At 37.4% G+C, this 14,085-nt stretch overlaps 1 protein-coding gene across 2 annotated transcripts in view; it reads right to left on the bottom strand.

Annotated features, from left to right (window-relative positions):
* The window catches only part of BUB1B (BUB1 mitotic checkpoint serine/threonine kinase B), a 68,015-nt gene that overhangs the window by 46,194 nt on the left and 7,736 nt on the right, over positions 1 to 14,085 (bottom strand). For both annotated transcript variants that reach the window (XM_064374843.1, XM_064374844.1), the window contains exons 3-5: positions 13,442 to 13,501; positions 12,708 to 12,852; positions 6,049 to 6,245 (exon numbers count right to left, since the gene is read on the bottom strand). In XM_064374843.1, coding sequence (XP_064230913.1) covers positions 6,049 to 6,245; positions 12,708 to 12,852; positions 13,442 to 13,501 — 402 coding nt within the window. The remainder of the gene's footprint in view (positions 1 to 6,048; positions 6,246 to 12,707; positions 12,853 to 13,441; positions 13,502 to 14,085) is intronic.

The raw sequence follows: 14,085 nt of genomic DNA, 5'->3' as shown, positions 1-14,085 counted from the left end.
ATCCCAGGGATGCAAGGCTAGTTCAACATACTCAAGTCTATAAATGTAATTCACCACATAAACAGAACAAAAGACAAAAACCACATGATTATCTCAATAGATGTAGAAAAGGCCTTCGACAAAATTCAACAGCCCTTTATGCTAAAAATTCTCAAAAAACTAGGTATCAATGGAACGTATCTCAAAATAATAAAAGCTATTTATGACAAACCCACAGCCAATATTACACTGAATGGGCAAAAACTGGAAGCATTCCCTTTGAAATCTGGCACTAGACAAGGATGCCCTCTCTCACCACTCCTATTCAATATAGTATTGGAAGTTCTAGCCAGAGAAATCAGGCAAGAAAAAGAAATAAAGAGTATTCAATTAGGAAAGGAGGAAGTCAAATTGTCTCTATTTGCAGACGACATGATTGTATATTTAGAAGACCCTATGGTCTCAGCCCCAAATCTCCTTAAACTGATAAGCAACTTCAGCAAAGTCTCAGGATAAAAAATCAATGTGCAAAAATCACAAGCATTCCTGTACACCAATAACAGACTTAAAAAGAGCCAAATCAAGAACGAACTGCCATTCACAATTGCTACAAAGAGAAAAAAATACCTGGGAATACAACTAACAAAGGATGTAAAGGACCCCTTCAAGGAGAACTACAAAACACTGCTCAATGAAATAAGAGAGGACACAAACAGATGGAGAAACATTCCATGCTCATGGTTAGGAAGAATTAATATCATGAAAATGGCCATACTGCCCAAAGTAATTTAAAGATTCAAAGCTATCCCCACCAAGCTACCAATGACCTTCTTTACAGAACTGGAAAAAACCACCTTAAGCTTCATATGGAACTAAAAGTGAGCCCACAGAGCCAAGTCAATTCTAAGCAAAAAGAACAAAGCTGGAGGCGTCACACTACCGGACTTCAAACTATACTACAAGGCTACAGTAATCAAAACAGCATGGTACTGGCACCAAAACAGAGATATAGACCAATGGAACAGAACAGAGGCCTCGAAGGCAACGCCACTTGTGTACAACCATCTGATCTTTGACAAACCTGACAAAAACAAAAAATGGGGAAAGGATTCCCTGTTCAATAAACGGTGTTGGGAAAAGTGGCTAGCGATGTGCAGAAAGCAGAAACTGGACCCCTTCCTGACACCTTACACTAATATTAACTCCACATGGATTAAAGACTTAAACATAAGACCTAACACCATAACAACCTTAGAAGAAAACCTAGGCAAAACCATTCAGGACATAAGCATAGGCAAGGACTTCATGACTAAAATGCCAAAAGCATTGGCAACAAAAGCCAAAGTAGACAAATGGGATCTAATTAAACTCCAGAGCTTCTGCATAGCACGAGAAACAATCATCAGAGTGAACTGGCAACCAACAGAATGGGAAAAAATTTTTGCAATCTACCCATCTGACAAAGGACTTATATCCAAAATCTACAAAGAACTAAAACAGATTTATAAGAAAAAAACAAACAAACCCATTCAAAAGTGGGCAAAGGATATGAACAGACACTGTTGAAAAGAAGACATATATGAGGCCAACAAACATGTGAAAAAATGCTCACCATCACTGGTCATTAGAGAAATGCAAATCAAAACTACATTGAGATACCATCTCACGCCAGTTAGAATGGCGATCATTAAAAAAATCTGTAGACAACAGATGCTCGAGAGGATGTGGAGAAATAGGAACACTTTTACACTGTTGGTGGGAGTATAAATTAGTCCAACCATTGTGGAAGACAGTGTGGTGATTCTTCAAGGACCTAGAAATAGAAATTCCATTTGACCCAGCAATCCAGTTACTGGGTATATATCCAAAGGATTATAAATTGTTCTATTATAAGGACACATGCACACATACATTCACTGCAGCACTGTTTACAATAGCAAAGACTTGGAACCAACCCAAATGCCCATCGATGATAGACTGGACAGGGAAAATGTGGCACATATACACCATGGAATACTATGCAGCCATAAAACACGATGAGTTTGTGTCCTTTGTAGGGACATGGATGAACCTGGAGACCATCATTCTCAGCAAACTGACACAGGAACGGAGAATCAAGCACCGCATGTTCTCACTCACAGGCAGGTGTTGAACAATGAGAACACATGGACACAGGGAGGGGAGCATCACACACTGATGTCTGTTGGGGGGCACTGGGGGAAGGACAGTGTGGGGTAGGGAGTTGGGGAGGGATAACATGGGGAGAAATGCCAGATATAGGTGATAGGGATGGAGGCAGCAAACCACATTGCCATGATGTACCTAAGCAACAATCCTGCATGTTCTTTACATGTACCCCAGAACCTAAAATGCAATTATATATATAAACAATGAAATATTAACTCTACGTAGAATGTAAAAGTTTAAGTATGTATGTTATATACCCTATAACAACCACTTAAAAAGTTGTAACAGACAAAAAGCCAATAACATACATTAAAACGAAATACTAAAAAATATTCAAATAATTCAAAAGAAGTAAAGGGCCAAAGAGGAACAAAAGGCATAGAGCAAATAATAAAACGGTAGACCTAAACCCAACATTATTAAAAATTCTGTTAAGTAGTTTCAACATAACCAAAAAGATATTGTTAGAGTTCAGGGAAAAAACAAGATCCAACTATTTGCTGTGTATAAGAAACTCAATAAAAAATATAAAGACATAGGTTAAAAGTTAAAGAAAATAATTAACATTAGTGTCACTAAAGTTGCTACATAACCCTCCACTGCTAAACTTGACTGGCTTAACAAAAAAGGTAAAAAGAAAACCACACAAAAACCTGTGACACAAATATTCCTAACAGTATTATTTTTTAACAGCCAAAAGATGCAAACCTAAATGTTCATTAACTGATGAATGCATAAATAAAATGTAGTATATTCATATAATGGAATATCATTGGGCAATAAACAGGAATAAAGTACTGATAATGTCACAGCTATGTTATGATGAACCTTGAAAATACTATGCTGAAAATCCCTGTTCCACTCTCCCTTTCCTGGGGGGGGAAAAAAAAGGAAATAGTATGCTAAGTGAAAGAAGCCAATCACAAAAGACCATGTATTGTAGGATTCCATTAAAACCAAGATGTCCAAAATAAGCAAATCCATAGAGACAAAAAGCAGAGTAGTGAATGCCTAGCAGTTAAGTAGGAATGGGGAGTAATACCTCAATTGAACCTTAGAAAGACTGAAAAAAAAAAAAACCAAAAAGGAATGGGGAGTGACTGCTAATGGGTATGGGTTTCATTTTAGGAGGTTAAAAATGTTCTAAAATTGGATTGTAATAATGATTATATAATTCTAAAAGTAGTATTTTTTAAAAATGTGTTTTTTAAAAAGTAAAGGGAAAAGGTGTATCATGTAAACAAAAAGGAAGCTGGAATAGCTGTACTATCAGACCAAATAGACTTCTGAACAAGGAGTACTATCAGGGATAAAGGAAGACATTATGAAATGACATAGGGGCCAATTCTACATGTTCATGCGTCTAACAACCGAACTTAAAAATATATTAACCAAAACTGATGAGACAAAGAAATAGACAAAATCATAAAGAGGCTTCAAAACCCCTCTTAGTAACTGATATAACAAGTAGACAGAAAGTCGTCAATAATACAGAAGACCAGAACAGACTATCAGTCAACTTGTCCTAAATTATATTTATAGAATATTACACTCTAAAAAACAGAATACACATATTTTTCAAGTGTACATGAAACATTCACCAATACAGACCACAATCTGTGTGATAAACAAATCTTAACAAATTTAAGATTTGAAACCATATACATTATGCTCTCTGATCACTATAGAATTAAATTAAAAATCAGTAACAGATATCTGAAAAATCCAAAAACACTTCCTAATTTAAATAATACACTTCTAAGTAACTCATGGGTCAAAAGGAAGGCACAAGATAAATTAGAAAATATTCTGAATGGGCCAGGCATGGTGGCTCACGCCTGTAATCCAAGCACTTTGGAGGCCAAGGCGGGCGGATCACCTGAGGTTGGGAGTTTAAGACCAGCCTGACCAACATGGTGAAACCCCGTCTTAAAAAAAAAAAAAAAAAAGAAAATATTCTGAATGAAATTAAAATGAAAATATAGTATATCAAAACTTGTGGGATACAACTAAAGCAGTGCTTAGAAGGGAATTTAGGGCCGGGCGCGGTGGCTCACGCCTGTAATCCCAGCACTTTGGGAGGCCGAGGCGGGTGGATCACGAGGTCAAGAGATCGAGACCATCCTGGTCAACAAGGCGAAACCCCGTCTCTACTAAAAATACAAAAAATTAGCTGGGCACGGTGGCGCGTGCCTGTAATCCCAGCTACTCAGGAGGCTGAGGCAGGAGAATTGCCTGAACCCAGGAGGCGGAGGTTGCGGTGAGCCGAGATCGCGCCATTGCACTCCAGCCTGGGTAACAAGAGCGAAACTCTGTCTCAAAAAAAAAAAAAGAAGGGAATTTAGAGCATTAAATGCTTATATTAGAAAGGCAGAAAGGTCTAGAATCAGTGGTCTAGGCTTTCACCTTAAATCACAAAAAGAAGAGCAAGTTGTATCCAAAGCAAGCAGAAAGAAGGAAACAAAGTGCAGAAATAAAATTAAGAACAGAAAATCATTGAGAGAGAAAAAAAATTTTAATGAACCCAAAAGCTGATTTTCTAAACAATCAGTAAAATTGATATCCTAGCCAGATTGAGAAGACACAAATTACCAATATCAGGAGAAAGAGGGACAATCACTACATAACCTGCGGACATTAAAAGCATAATAAAAGAATATTATGCACAACTCTATGCCCACAAACTCATTAACTTGGATGAATGGATCAATTCCTTGAAAGACAAAAATCTACCAAAGCTTACTTAAAAAAACTAAAACTAAAACTAAATAAATGGAGAATTATACCATATTCCTGAATAATCCTAATCAAAAACCCAGAAAGCAGATTCTAAAATAGAAAGTCAAATGAACTAGAAGAGTTACAAATAAGAACAAATTTAGAGGACTCATTTTACCTGATTTCTAGACTTACTATATAAAGGTACAGTAATCTAGATAGCATGGTATACACTAATGGATAGGCACATAGATTGGTAGAAAAAATGGAGTAATAGAAATAAACCTACATAAATATGATCAACTGATTTTTTTAAATCAAGGTGCAAAGGCAATTCAATGGAGAAAGATTAGTCTTTTCAACAAATGGCATTGGAACAAATGAACAATCTGTTAAAAAAAAAAAAAAGAACCTTACTTAACCCCTATCTTCTACAAAAATTAACTCAAAATGGATCAGAGATCTAAATGTAAAAAGTGAAATTATAGAACTTGAAGATAAAAACTTAGGAGAAAATCTCTGTGACAACCTTTGGCTAGACAAAGAATTCTCAAACACACCATCAAAAGCACAATCCATATAAGAAAAACTTGTAAATTAGACTTCTTTAAAATTAAAAACTTTTGTTCTAAAAAAAGGCAGTTAAGAAAATGAACAGACCAGGCTTAAGCTGGGAGAAAATATTTTCACATCACATATCTGACAAAGGCTTATATTTACAATCTATAAAGAAATCTACAACTCAAATGCATTATGCTAAATCAAGAAGTCAGACTCAAAAACTACATACTATACAATTCCATTTATATGGCACTCTGGAAAAGGCAAAAACCATAGGGCTGGAAAATAAATCAGTGTGCCAGGGGTTTGGAGTAAGCATAGGTACTGACTACAAAGGGAATTCTTTTAGGGGGTGTGAAATTATTCTATATCTTGGTAATGATGATTACAAGTCTTTTTACTCATAGTACCACATACCACAGAGTGGATTTTACTCTATGTTAAATAAAAATTTTTAAATATATCGTTTAAAAAACTGAATAGTATCTAAGTAAACTTAACATGCCAATCGACCAGAAGGCACTTCATTCAGACTGAAAAAAAGAGATCAGTTATTTCTATTATTTTTAAAGAGTTAAAACAAGTTCCAAAAAAACAGTTTACCGGTGCTGGGACTGTAGTCTTTCTAGTGGTTCAGCCTTCTGTTGAATCCCTTCCTGAAATATTGCATCTGCTTTCCTAAAGTTTTCTCTAGCTTCATATTCTTCTGCCCATGAAATATAGAACTGAGCAAGTGAAACACCAATCCCTTGGTTGTGCAAGTAACTGTACATATCCAAAGGCTCATTGCATAAACGCCCCTGTAACAAATTAAAAGTGTTAACAGTTAACCAATTTCTACTTACATATTGTATGCCTATTAGATGCCAAACAATTACTGGAGATACTTCATGCAATTTCTGTATTGAAAAAAAAAAATCTATTATTACAATGGACAATGACCACACTGGGAGGACCTAAAAAAGAGAAAAAAGTGAGAGATTTGTAAGAAGAGATGGAGACTAAAGGCTTCATGTAAGAGTAATAAGCCAGGCACAGTGGCTCATGACTGTAATGACAGCACTTTGGGAGGCTGGGATTGCTTGAGGTTAGGAGTTGGAGACAAGCCTGGGCAATATAACAAGTCCCTGTCTCTACAACAAAATTTTAAAAATTAGCTGGGCATAGTGGCAGGTGCCTGTAGTCCTAGCTACCCAGGAGGCTGAGGCAGGTGAATCACTTGAGCCCAAGAGTTTGAGGCTGCAGTGAGCTATGATGCCGCCACTGCACTCTAGCTTAGGTGACAGAGTGAGACCTTGTCTCTAAAAAAAAAAAAAAAAAGAAAAGAAAAAAAAGGGGGCAGGGAAGGGGCTAACATTTGAGCTTAGCCCTGAAGGAGAAACGGACTTTCATCAGGTGGAAAATGGGAAGGGAAGGGTATTTCAGCCAGAGAAAATAGCATAAGCAAAGGTACAGAAGACTAAAAGTTACGTAGGGGTCCAGGCAAGAGAGTAGTCTGGAGAAAAAGGCTGTGATCGGTCTTGAATGTCAAGGCTAATCAATTTTGAATATGCCTATTAGTAACTGTTATATGTGTTAGGGTGGGTGAGCTATAAGCAAAGAATGACATAGTCAAATCTGTGTTTTAGAAAGGACATTAAGAGACCATGTACAATGTAGATAATTCTAGTAGCAAGAGGGAGGAAACTATCCCTAAAAACCCCACATCATAAACATTTTGATACATTTTTTCAGTCTTTTTTTCCTTAAGGATAAAAGGATATATATTGTCTTACAAAGTTTGATCATAATAAAATTTGTTTTTATTCCACTATAATACTTCATTGTTCACTTTTCCATGCTCCTGCTTTTACTTCACCAATATTATTTTATTTATTTTCGAGAGACAAGGTCTTGTTCTGTTGTCCAGGCTGGACAGCGGTGGCACAATCATAGCTCACTATAGCCTCGAATTCTTTCATTATTATTTTTAAATTAATGCACAATGTTTCATATAATAGAGCTTCCATAATTTAATTGTTCATCTACTTCTGGATATTTAAACTACTTCTAATTTTGCCCAATTATAAATAATTCTATAATAAATAACTTCATGCACACGACCCTTCACATTTTACATTACTCCCTTAAGAGAGATTCCTAGAACTATGTTAAAAAGTAAATTGCTTTCTGAGAAGGTTGTAAAAATTTTTAATACTAAAGTTTAATAATTCACAAAAATACTCATTCTACCAGACTCTAATCAGCATTAGAAGCTATTAAAAACAGTTCCTAATTTCTCAATGCTCTAGTCCGGAGTTCTTTCACTACTAGAGAGGCTACCATTTGTTTACTAAATGCCTTCTATTTATCTCTTTCTAATTGTCTAGCCGAGGTTAAGTCCTTCTTTTATGTGTTCCCACAGAACTCCTTTTATTCTATTTACCGTTAAAATTAATGGCTTCATGTCTGTCTTCCAGATAAACTAAGCTCTACAAAATCAGAAAACACTGCTATCTATTATATGCCAGCCCTTAATCACGGTCTAGTACAACAAATGCTAAATAAGTAAAATGTTTTCTTTATATATATATTTTTTTCTTTTTTTGAGATGGAGTTTCGCTCGTTACCCAGGCTGGAGTGCAATGGCGCGTTCTCGGCTCACCGCAACCTCCACCTCCTGGGTTCAGGCAATTCTTCTGCCTCAGCCTCCTGAGTAGCTGGGATTACAGGCACGCGCCACCGTGCCCAGCTAATTTTTTGTATTTTTAGTAGAGACGGGGTTTCACTATGTTGACCGGGATGGTCTCGATCTCTTGACCCCGTGATCCACCCACCTCGGCCTCCCAAAGTGCTGGGATTACAGTTCTTTATATTTTTAACAAAAATAATTCATATTTTATAGTTTAATTTTGCAGTAATGCAGTAAATGGATTTTTCTTGCTTATTTAAATTAGTGACATTTTCTCATATGTGGTGGTGTTTCAAGAAAAGTTATAATTCTGAATGTGCTACCACCATACAATCCAGTCTTTGATATCTATCACTACATAAATATAGTTTAACATTGATTTCACTACTTGAAGAGCTTTCTGAATGGTTCTGGTGTTCTTGTGCATGGGACAGCCCGTAAAGATCAGGTTATACAGAATGCTGAATATGATCACCTAAGAATTAACATAAAGAGGCCAGGCGAGGTGGCTCAAGCCTGTGATATCAGCACTTTGGGAGGCCGAGGCAGGCGGATCAAGAGGTCAGGAGTTCGAGACCAGCCTGACCAACATGGTAAAACCCCGACTCTACTAAAAATACAAAAATTAGCTAGGCGTGATGGCACGTGCCTGTAATCCCAGCTACTCAGGAGGCTGAGTCAGGAGAATCGCTTGAGCCCTGGAGGCAGAGGCTGCAGTGAGCCGAGATCATGCCATTGCATTCCAGCTTGGGCAACAAGGTGAGACTCTGTCTCAAAAAAAAAAAAACAAAAAACCAGAAATAACATAAATAAAAGGACTACATGGTTAGATTAATAGATCTAAAAGTTAAATAAACCTTTTTTGGTAACACTTAAATTTCCAAACTAAAATAATTCTATACCTTTAAATAAAAATACCAGATGTTTTCTAGAAACAAATTTTTCCTTAGCTAGACTGTAAGAGTCATATAAAATAATTGACTGGAGAACTCCTTCTGCAAAGCAAAAGAAAGTAGTATGAAGAATTCATCTGTTACTACTCTTGACTAGCCCCACAAAGAAAAAGCAATAGTTTAATATATACCTTGTTTGTCACAGACAAAGTTCAGATTATTGCTGATCATTCTAGTGTTGATCATTTGAACTTGATGGTTGTCTATACCAGTGCTTCTCAGATAATCTGTGGTGAAGGGGCCAGTTTTATTGTGTGCATGTATGTGTTCCATCATGGACTGACATAAAATACAACAAAAATTAGAACTTACTATGATGATGTGCTTGGATGTCCCAGCAATATCGAATTGTTACCAGAGTTTCCAAAAGCTCACTTCCAAGTTTTGTACTTATCTCAAACAGTATGCAAACCCTTCTTTCAGTAGCACTGATGTAGACTGTGCTTTTTACTTTATGATATTATTCTTCATCAGTACAAGCACCAAGTTAACAAAAACAGATTAAGCTATTCTAATTGTTACTTTTAACAACTGCAATTAAATATAATAATAGATTCCTGGGATTGAAAGTCACTTTAGAGGTACAGCTAGTCCAATCTTTTATTATTTCTTTTTTTTCTGAGAATGAGTCTCTCTCAGTCACCCAGGCTGGAGTGCAGTGGCACGATCTCAAGTCACGCAACCTCTGTTACCCAGGTTCAAGCAATTCTCCTGCCTCGGCCTCGAGAGTAGCTGGGATTACAGGCACACATCACCACGCATGGTAATTTTTGTATTTTTAGTAGAGAAGGGATTTCACCTTGTTGGCCAGGCTAGTCTCGAACTCCTGACCTCAGTTGATATGCCCACCTTGGCCTCCCAAAGTGCTGGGATTACAGGTGTGAGCCACCACACCCAGTCTCCAATCTTTTAATAAATTACACATAAAGATATTTAGGTTAGTGACAAACGAAGGACAAAATCCTTTATATAGGTGTAACCATTGTGTTACACAGCAAGGGTCTACAGTCTCCAGGCTAACAAATCTGTTTAGCATTCTTTGGTTGCCATTCTTCATTATAAGTTTCTGTAACTAATATCCATAAGGTAATTTCTCCAACCTTTCACTAAATATGTAAAAATATTTGTCAAATGTCCTGAGGAAATCAAGATACCTTATGCCTTGAGGATTTACCTAATTTTCTGTACTTGTAACTATAGTTGACCACTGAACAACACAGGTCTGAGCTGCACAGGTTCACATATACACATATTTTCTTCCACCTCTGCCATCCCTGAGACAGCAAGACAAGCCCTTCTTTTTCCTCCTCAGCCTACTCAATGTGAAGACAGCGAGGATGAAAATCTTTATAATGATCAACTTAACTAGTAAATACATGTTTTCTTCCTTATAATTTTCTTAATAACATTTTTGTCTCTAGTTTACAATGTAGTAAAAAAAAGATATTACATATATAGCATACAAACTATATGTTAATCAACTTTATGTTATTGGTAAGGCTTCTGGTTAACAGTAGGCTATTAATAATTTTGGGGGAGTCAAAAGTTACATGCAGATTTTCAACTGGGTGAGGGGAGAGCACACCTAAGCCCCATGTTCTTCAAGAGTCAACTATATTGGAGGTTTAAAATAAGTCTTCCTCAAGACTTAATAAGAAATTTCTTGTTTTATTTTAGTATAAAATCTTATCAGTTTTAATGTCAAGAGAGATTTATTTTACTAAGAAGCCTTATCAGTTTTAATGTCAATATTTCATCATATTGTAGTGGTTGTGAACAATTTTAAATATTTATTGCTTGTTTTTTTCTAATTCATTTTAGAATAAAAGCAATGATACTAATGTCTAAGAAACCATGATCATTGTTTTTTACGAAAAATATGTTATTTCTATATGTCAAGTGTGACAGTACAAAATAGTCAGGCAGCATTTTTTTTTTTTTGAGGTAGAGCCTTGCTCTATCACCCAGGCTGGAGTTCTATGGCATGATCTTGGCTCACTGCAACCTCCACCTCCTGGGTTCAAGCAACTCTCCTCCCTCAGCCTCCCGAGCAGCTGGGACTACAGGCATGTGCCACTACACCCTGCTAATTTTTTTTTGTATTTTTATAGAGACAGAGTTTCATCATGTTGGTCAGGCTGGCTCAAACCTCAAACTCCTGACCTCAAATGATCTACCTGCCTTGGCCTCCCAAAGTGTTGGGATTATAGGCGTGAACCACTGTGCCCAGCCCAGGCAGATATTTTTGGCTATAGCAATCTACTAGGTGAAAAAAAGTACAAAGACCAATAAAAAACTGAAACATCACTTTTTTATGGTGATGACTTTCATAAAGGGGTGAAAGGGATACTAGAATCACCAAGGGAAACTTTTCCCCAAACAACCATACTGCTGCCAAATGTTAGCTCCCTCCTCCTCCAGTAGTTTCATGGTCCAATTGTTTTTTCCGTTTTTGTTTTTGTTTTTTGAGACAAGATCTTGCTCTGTCACCTGGGCTTGTGTACAGTGGTATGATCTCGGCTCACTATAGTCTGGACATCCCGAGCTCAAGCAATCCTCCCATCTCAATCTTCTAAGTAGCTGGGACTACAGGCACATGCCACCACACCTAGCTAATTTTTGTATTTTTTGTAGAGATGGGGTTTCACCATGTTGCCTTGACTAGTCTTGAACTCCTGGGCTTAAGTGATCTGCCCACCTCAGCCCCCGAGTGTTGTGACTACAGGCATGAGCCACTGCATCCAGCCCAGTTATGTTTAGAATAAATAAATAAGTAATCCGGGCTAGGGGTGTAGGCTTACGCCTGTACTCCCAGCACTTTGGGAGGCCAAGGTGGGAGGATGGCTTGAGCTCAGGAGTTCGAGATCACTCTGGCCAACAGAGAGAGATGTCACCTCTATTAAAAATTTTAAAATTAGCTGGATGTGGTGACACAGCACCTGTAGTCCCAGCTACTCAGGAGGCTGAGGTGGGAGGATCACTTGAGCCTAGGTTTAGGCTGCATTGAGCCATGATGGAGCCACTACACTCCAGCCTAAGTGACAGAGTGAGACTCTGTCTTAAAAAATAAAATTAATTAATTAATAATCCATACCCATTGAGAGATCTACAGACTGCAATCAATCTTAAGAGGGCAAAAAAAACTTACTATACTATATTTAAGTCCACCTTTAAGTAGAACCGATTTAGGCCAGTCACAGTGGCTCACACCTGTAATCTCAGCACTTTGGGTTGGGAGGCTGAGGTGGGCGGATCATGAGGTCAGGAGATCGAGACCATCCTGGCCAAAATGGAGAAGCCCGTCTCTACTCAAAATACAAAAATTAGCTGAATGTGGTGGCGTGTGCCTATAGTCCCAGCTACTTGGGAGGCTAAGGCAGAATTGCTTGAACCCGGGAGGTAGAGGTTGCAGTTAGTCGAGATAGTGCCACTGCACTTCAGCCTGGCAACAGAGCAAGACTCCGTCACACACACAAAAAAGTAGAACTAATTTAAGAAATATTGAGTATTTATTAAATGTTTCCGATCTACTAAATGGCTCAGGTTTTACTTTTTTTTTTTTTGGTATACCAGATTCCTCTGGAGAAAATCTCTTAGTTTAATATTTAAAACTCAGATGGCACTGGAGAAAGACTTACTAATTTAAGCCAGAGATTGAGAAATCGAGGATCACTATAATATCGTTTTTCTCCTTGTAGTGCTTCTACAGCTCTTTCTAATAACGTTGACATGTTACTCTCCTTCCCACCTTGAGGATAGTTCTGCTCTGTCCAGTTGATATACCTGAATGAGAAGAAAAATTTACTTTCGTTCTTGCTCCAAGACCCATTCTGGATTTAAGCAGAAGTATTTAATATAAGTATGTTTCTTTTGAGGTCCTCAGTGACATACCCTAAGCCTGTGTCCTCAAACTTCTCCAAATCGTCTCTAACACATGCTTCTAGGGAAAACTGAGGATAGGGATAGAAGGGTGTAGTTCAATGTCGTATGTCATTAACTCGAAATTTCTTGAATCTTAAACACCTCAGGAAGATATATTATGATTATTCTGGATCTCTGTGCCCCCATGACACCACTTTCTCCTCTGACGCACACTCCATATACGCCAATTTAAGAAACATGGCCATAAGGACTCATCTGAGTACTTCTCTCGAACAGTATGCAAACCCTTCTTTCAGTAGCATTGATCTAAACTATGCTTTTTACTTTATGATATTATTCTTCTTCAGTACAAGCACCAGGTTAACAAAAATAAACAGATAAATTCTAATTAATTATTATTTTTAACAACTGCAATTAAATATAATCATAGAATCTTGGGATTAAAAGTCTGTTAATGTTTCTATTGTCCTTGTTAAATAAAAAGACCCACCTATCCCAAACATCCAGAGGGTCATTTCCAGTGTAAAAGCGAATTTCAGATTCAAATGCCCTGAAATTTAAACAGAAAATGTTAGCATATGCATTAGTGACAACAGCCAATGAACAAGTATCACTTCCATTTTTATTCATGTAATTGATCTCAATTATTGCAGTAGAGTTTATGGGTTTGCTAAGGAATAGAACAAGGCCAGGCACAGTGGCTGATGCCTGTAATCCCAACACTTTGGGAGGCCAAAGGGGTAGATCACTTGAGGTCAGGAGTTTGAGACCAGCTTGGGGAACATGGTAAAACCCTGTCATGTTAGCTGGGTGTGATGGCAAGCACCAGCAAATTAGCTGAATGTGATGGCAAGCACCTATACTCCCAGCTACTTGGGAGGCTGAGGTGGGAGGATCGCTTGAACCCAGGAAGTAGAGGTTGCAGTGAGCTGAGGATGCACCACTGCACTCCAGCCTGAGTAACAAAGTGAGACTCTGTCTCAAAAAAAAAAAAAAAGATTAGAAGTAATTAAGATTCTGCTTAATAACATAAGAGGGAGAAAATTTAAAGAAATTAGAGGAACAAATTTCAAGACAAGATACAGAAAAGTAGTATTAACATTACACAGTAGTTAAAAACTCTGAAACAAGACA

The sequence above is a fragment of the Aotus nancymaae genome, unplaced genomic scaffold, assembly GCF_030222135.1.
Source record: "Aotus nancymaae isolate 86718 unplaced genomic scaffold, 86718_ANA_hifiasm-v0.15.2.pri h1tg000011l, whole genome shotgun sequence".
In the NCBI taxonomy this organism is placed as follows: Eukaryota; Metazoa; Chordata; class Mammalia; order Primates; family Aotidae; genus Aotus; species Aotus nancymaae.
Note: the sequence above shows the minus strand (reverse complement) of the source record. Positions and strands in the feature narration are given on the sequence as shown.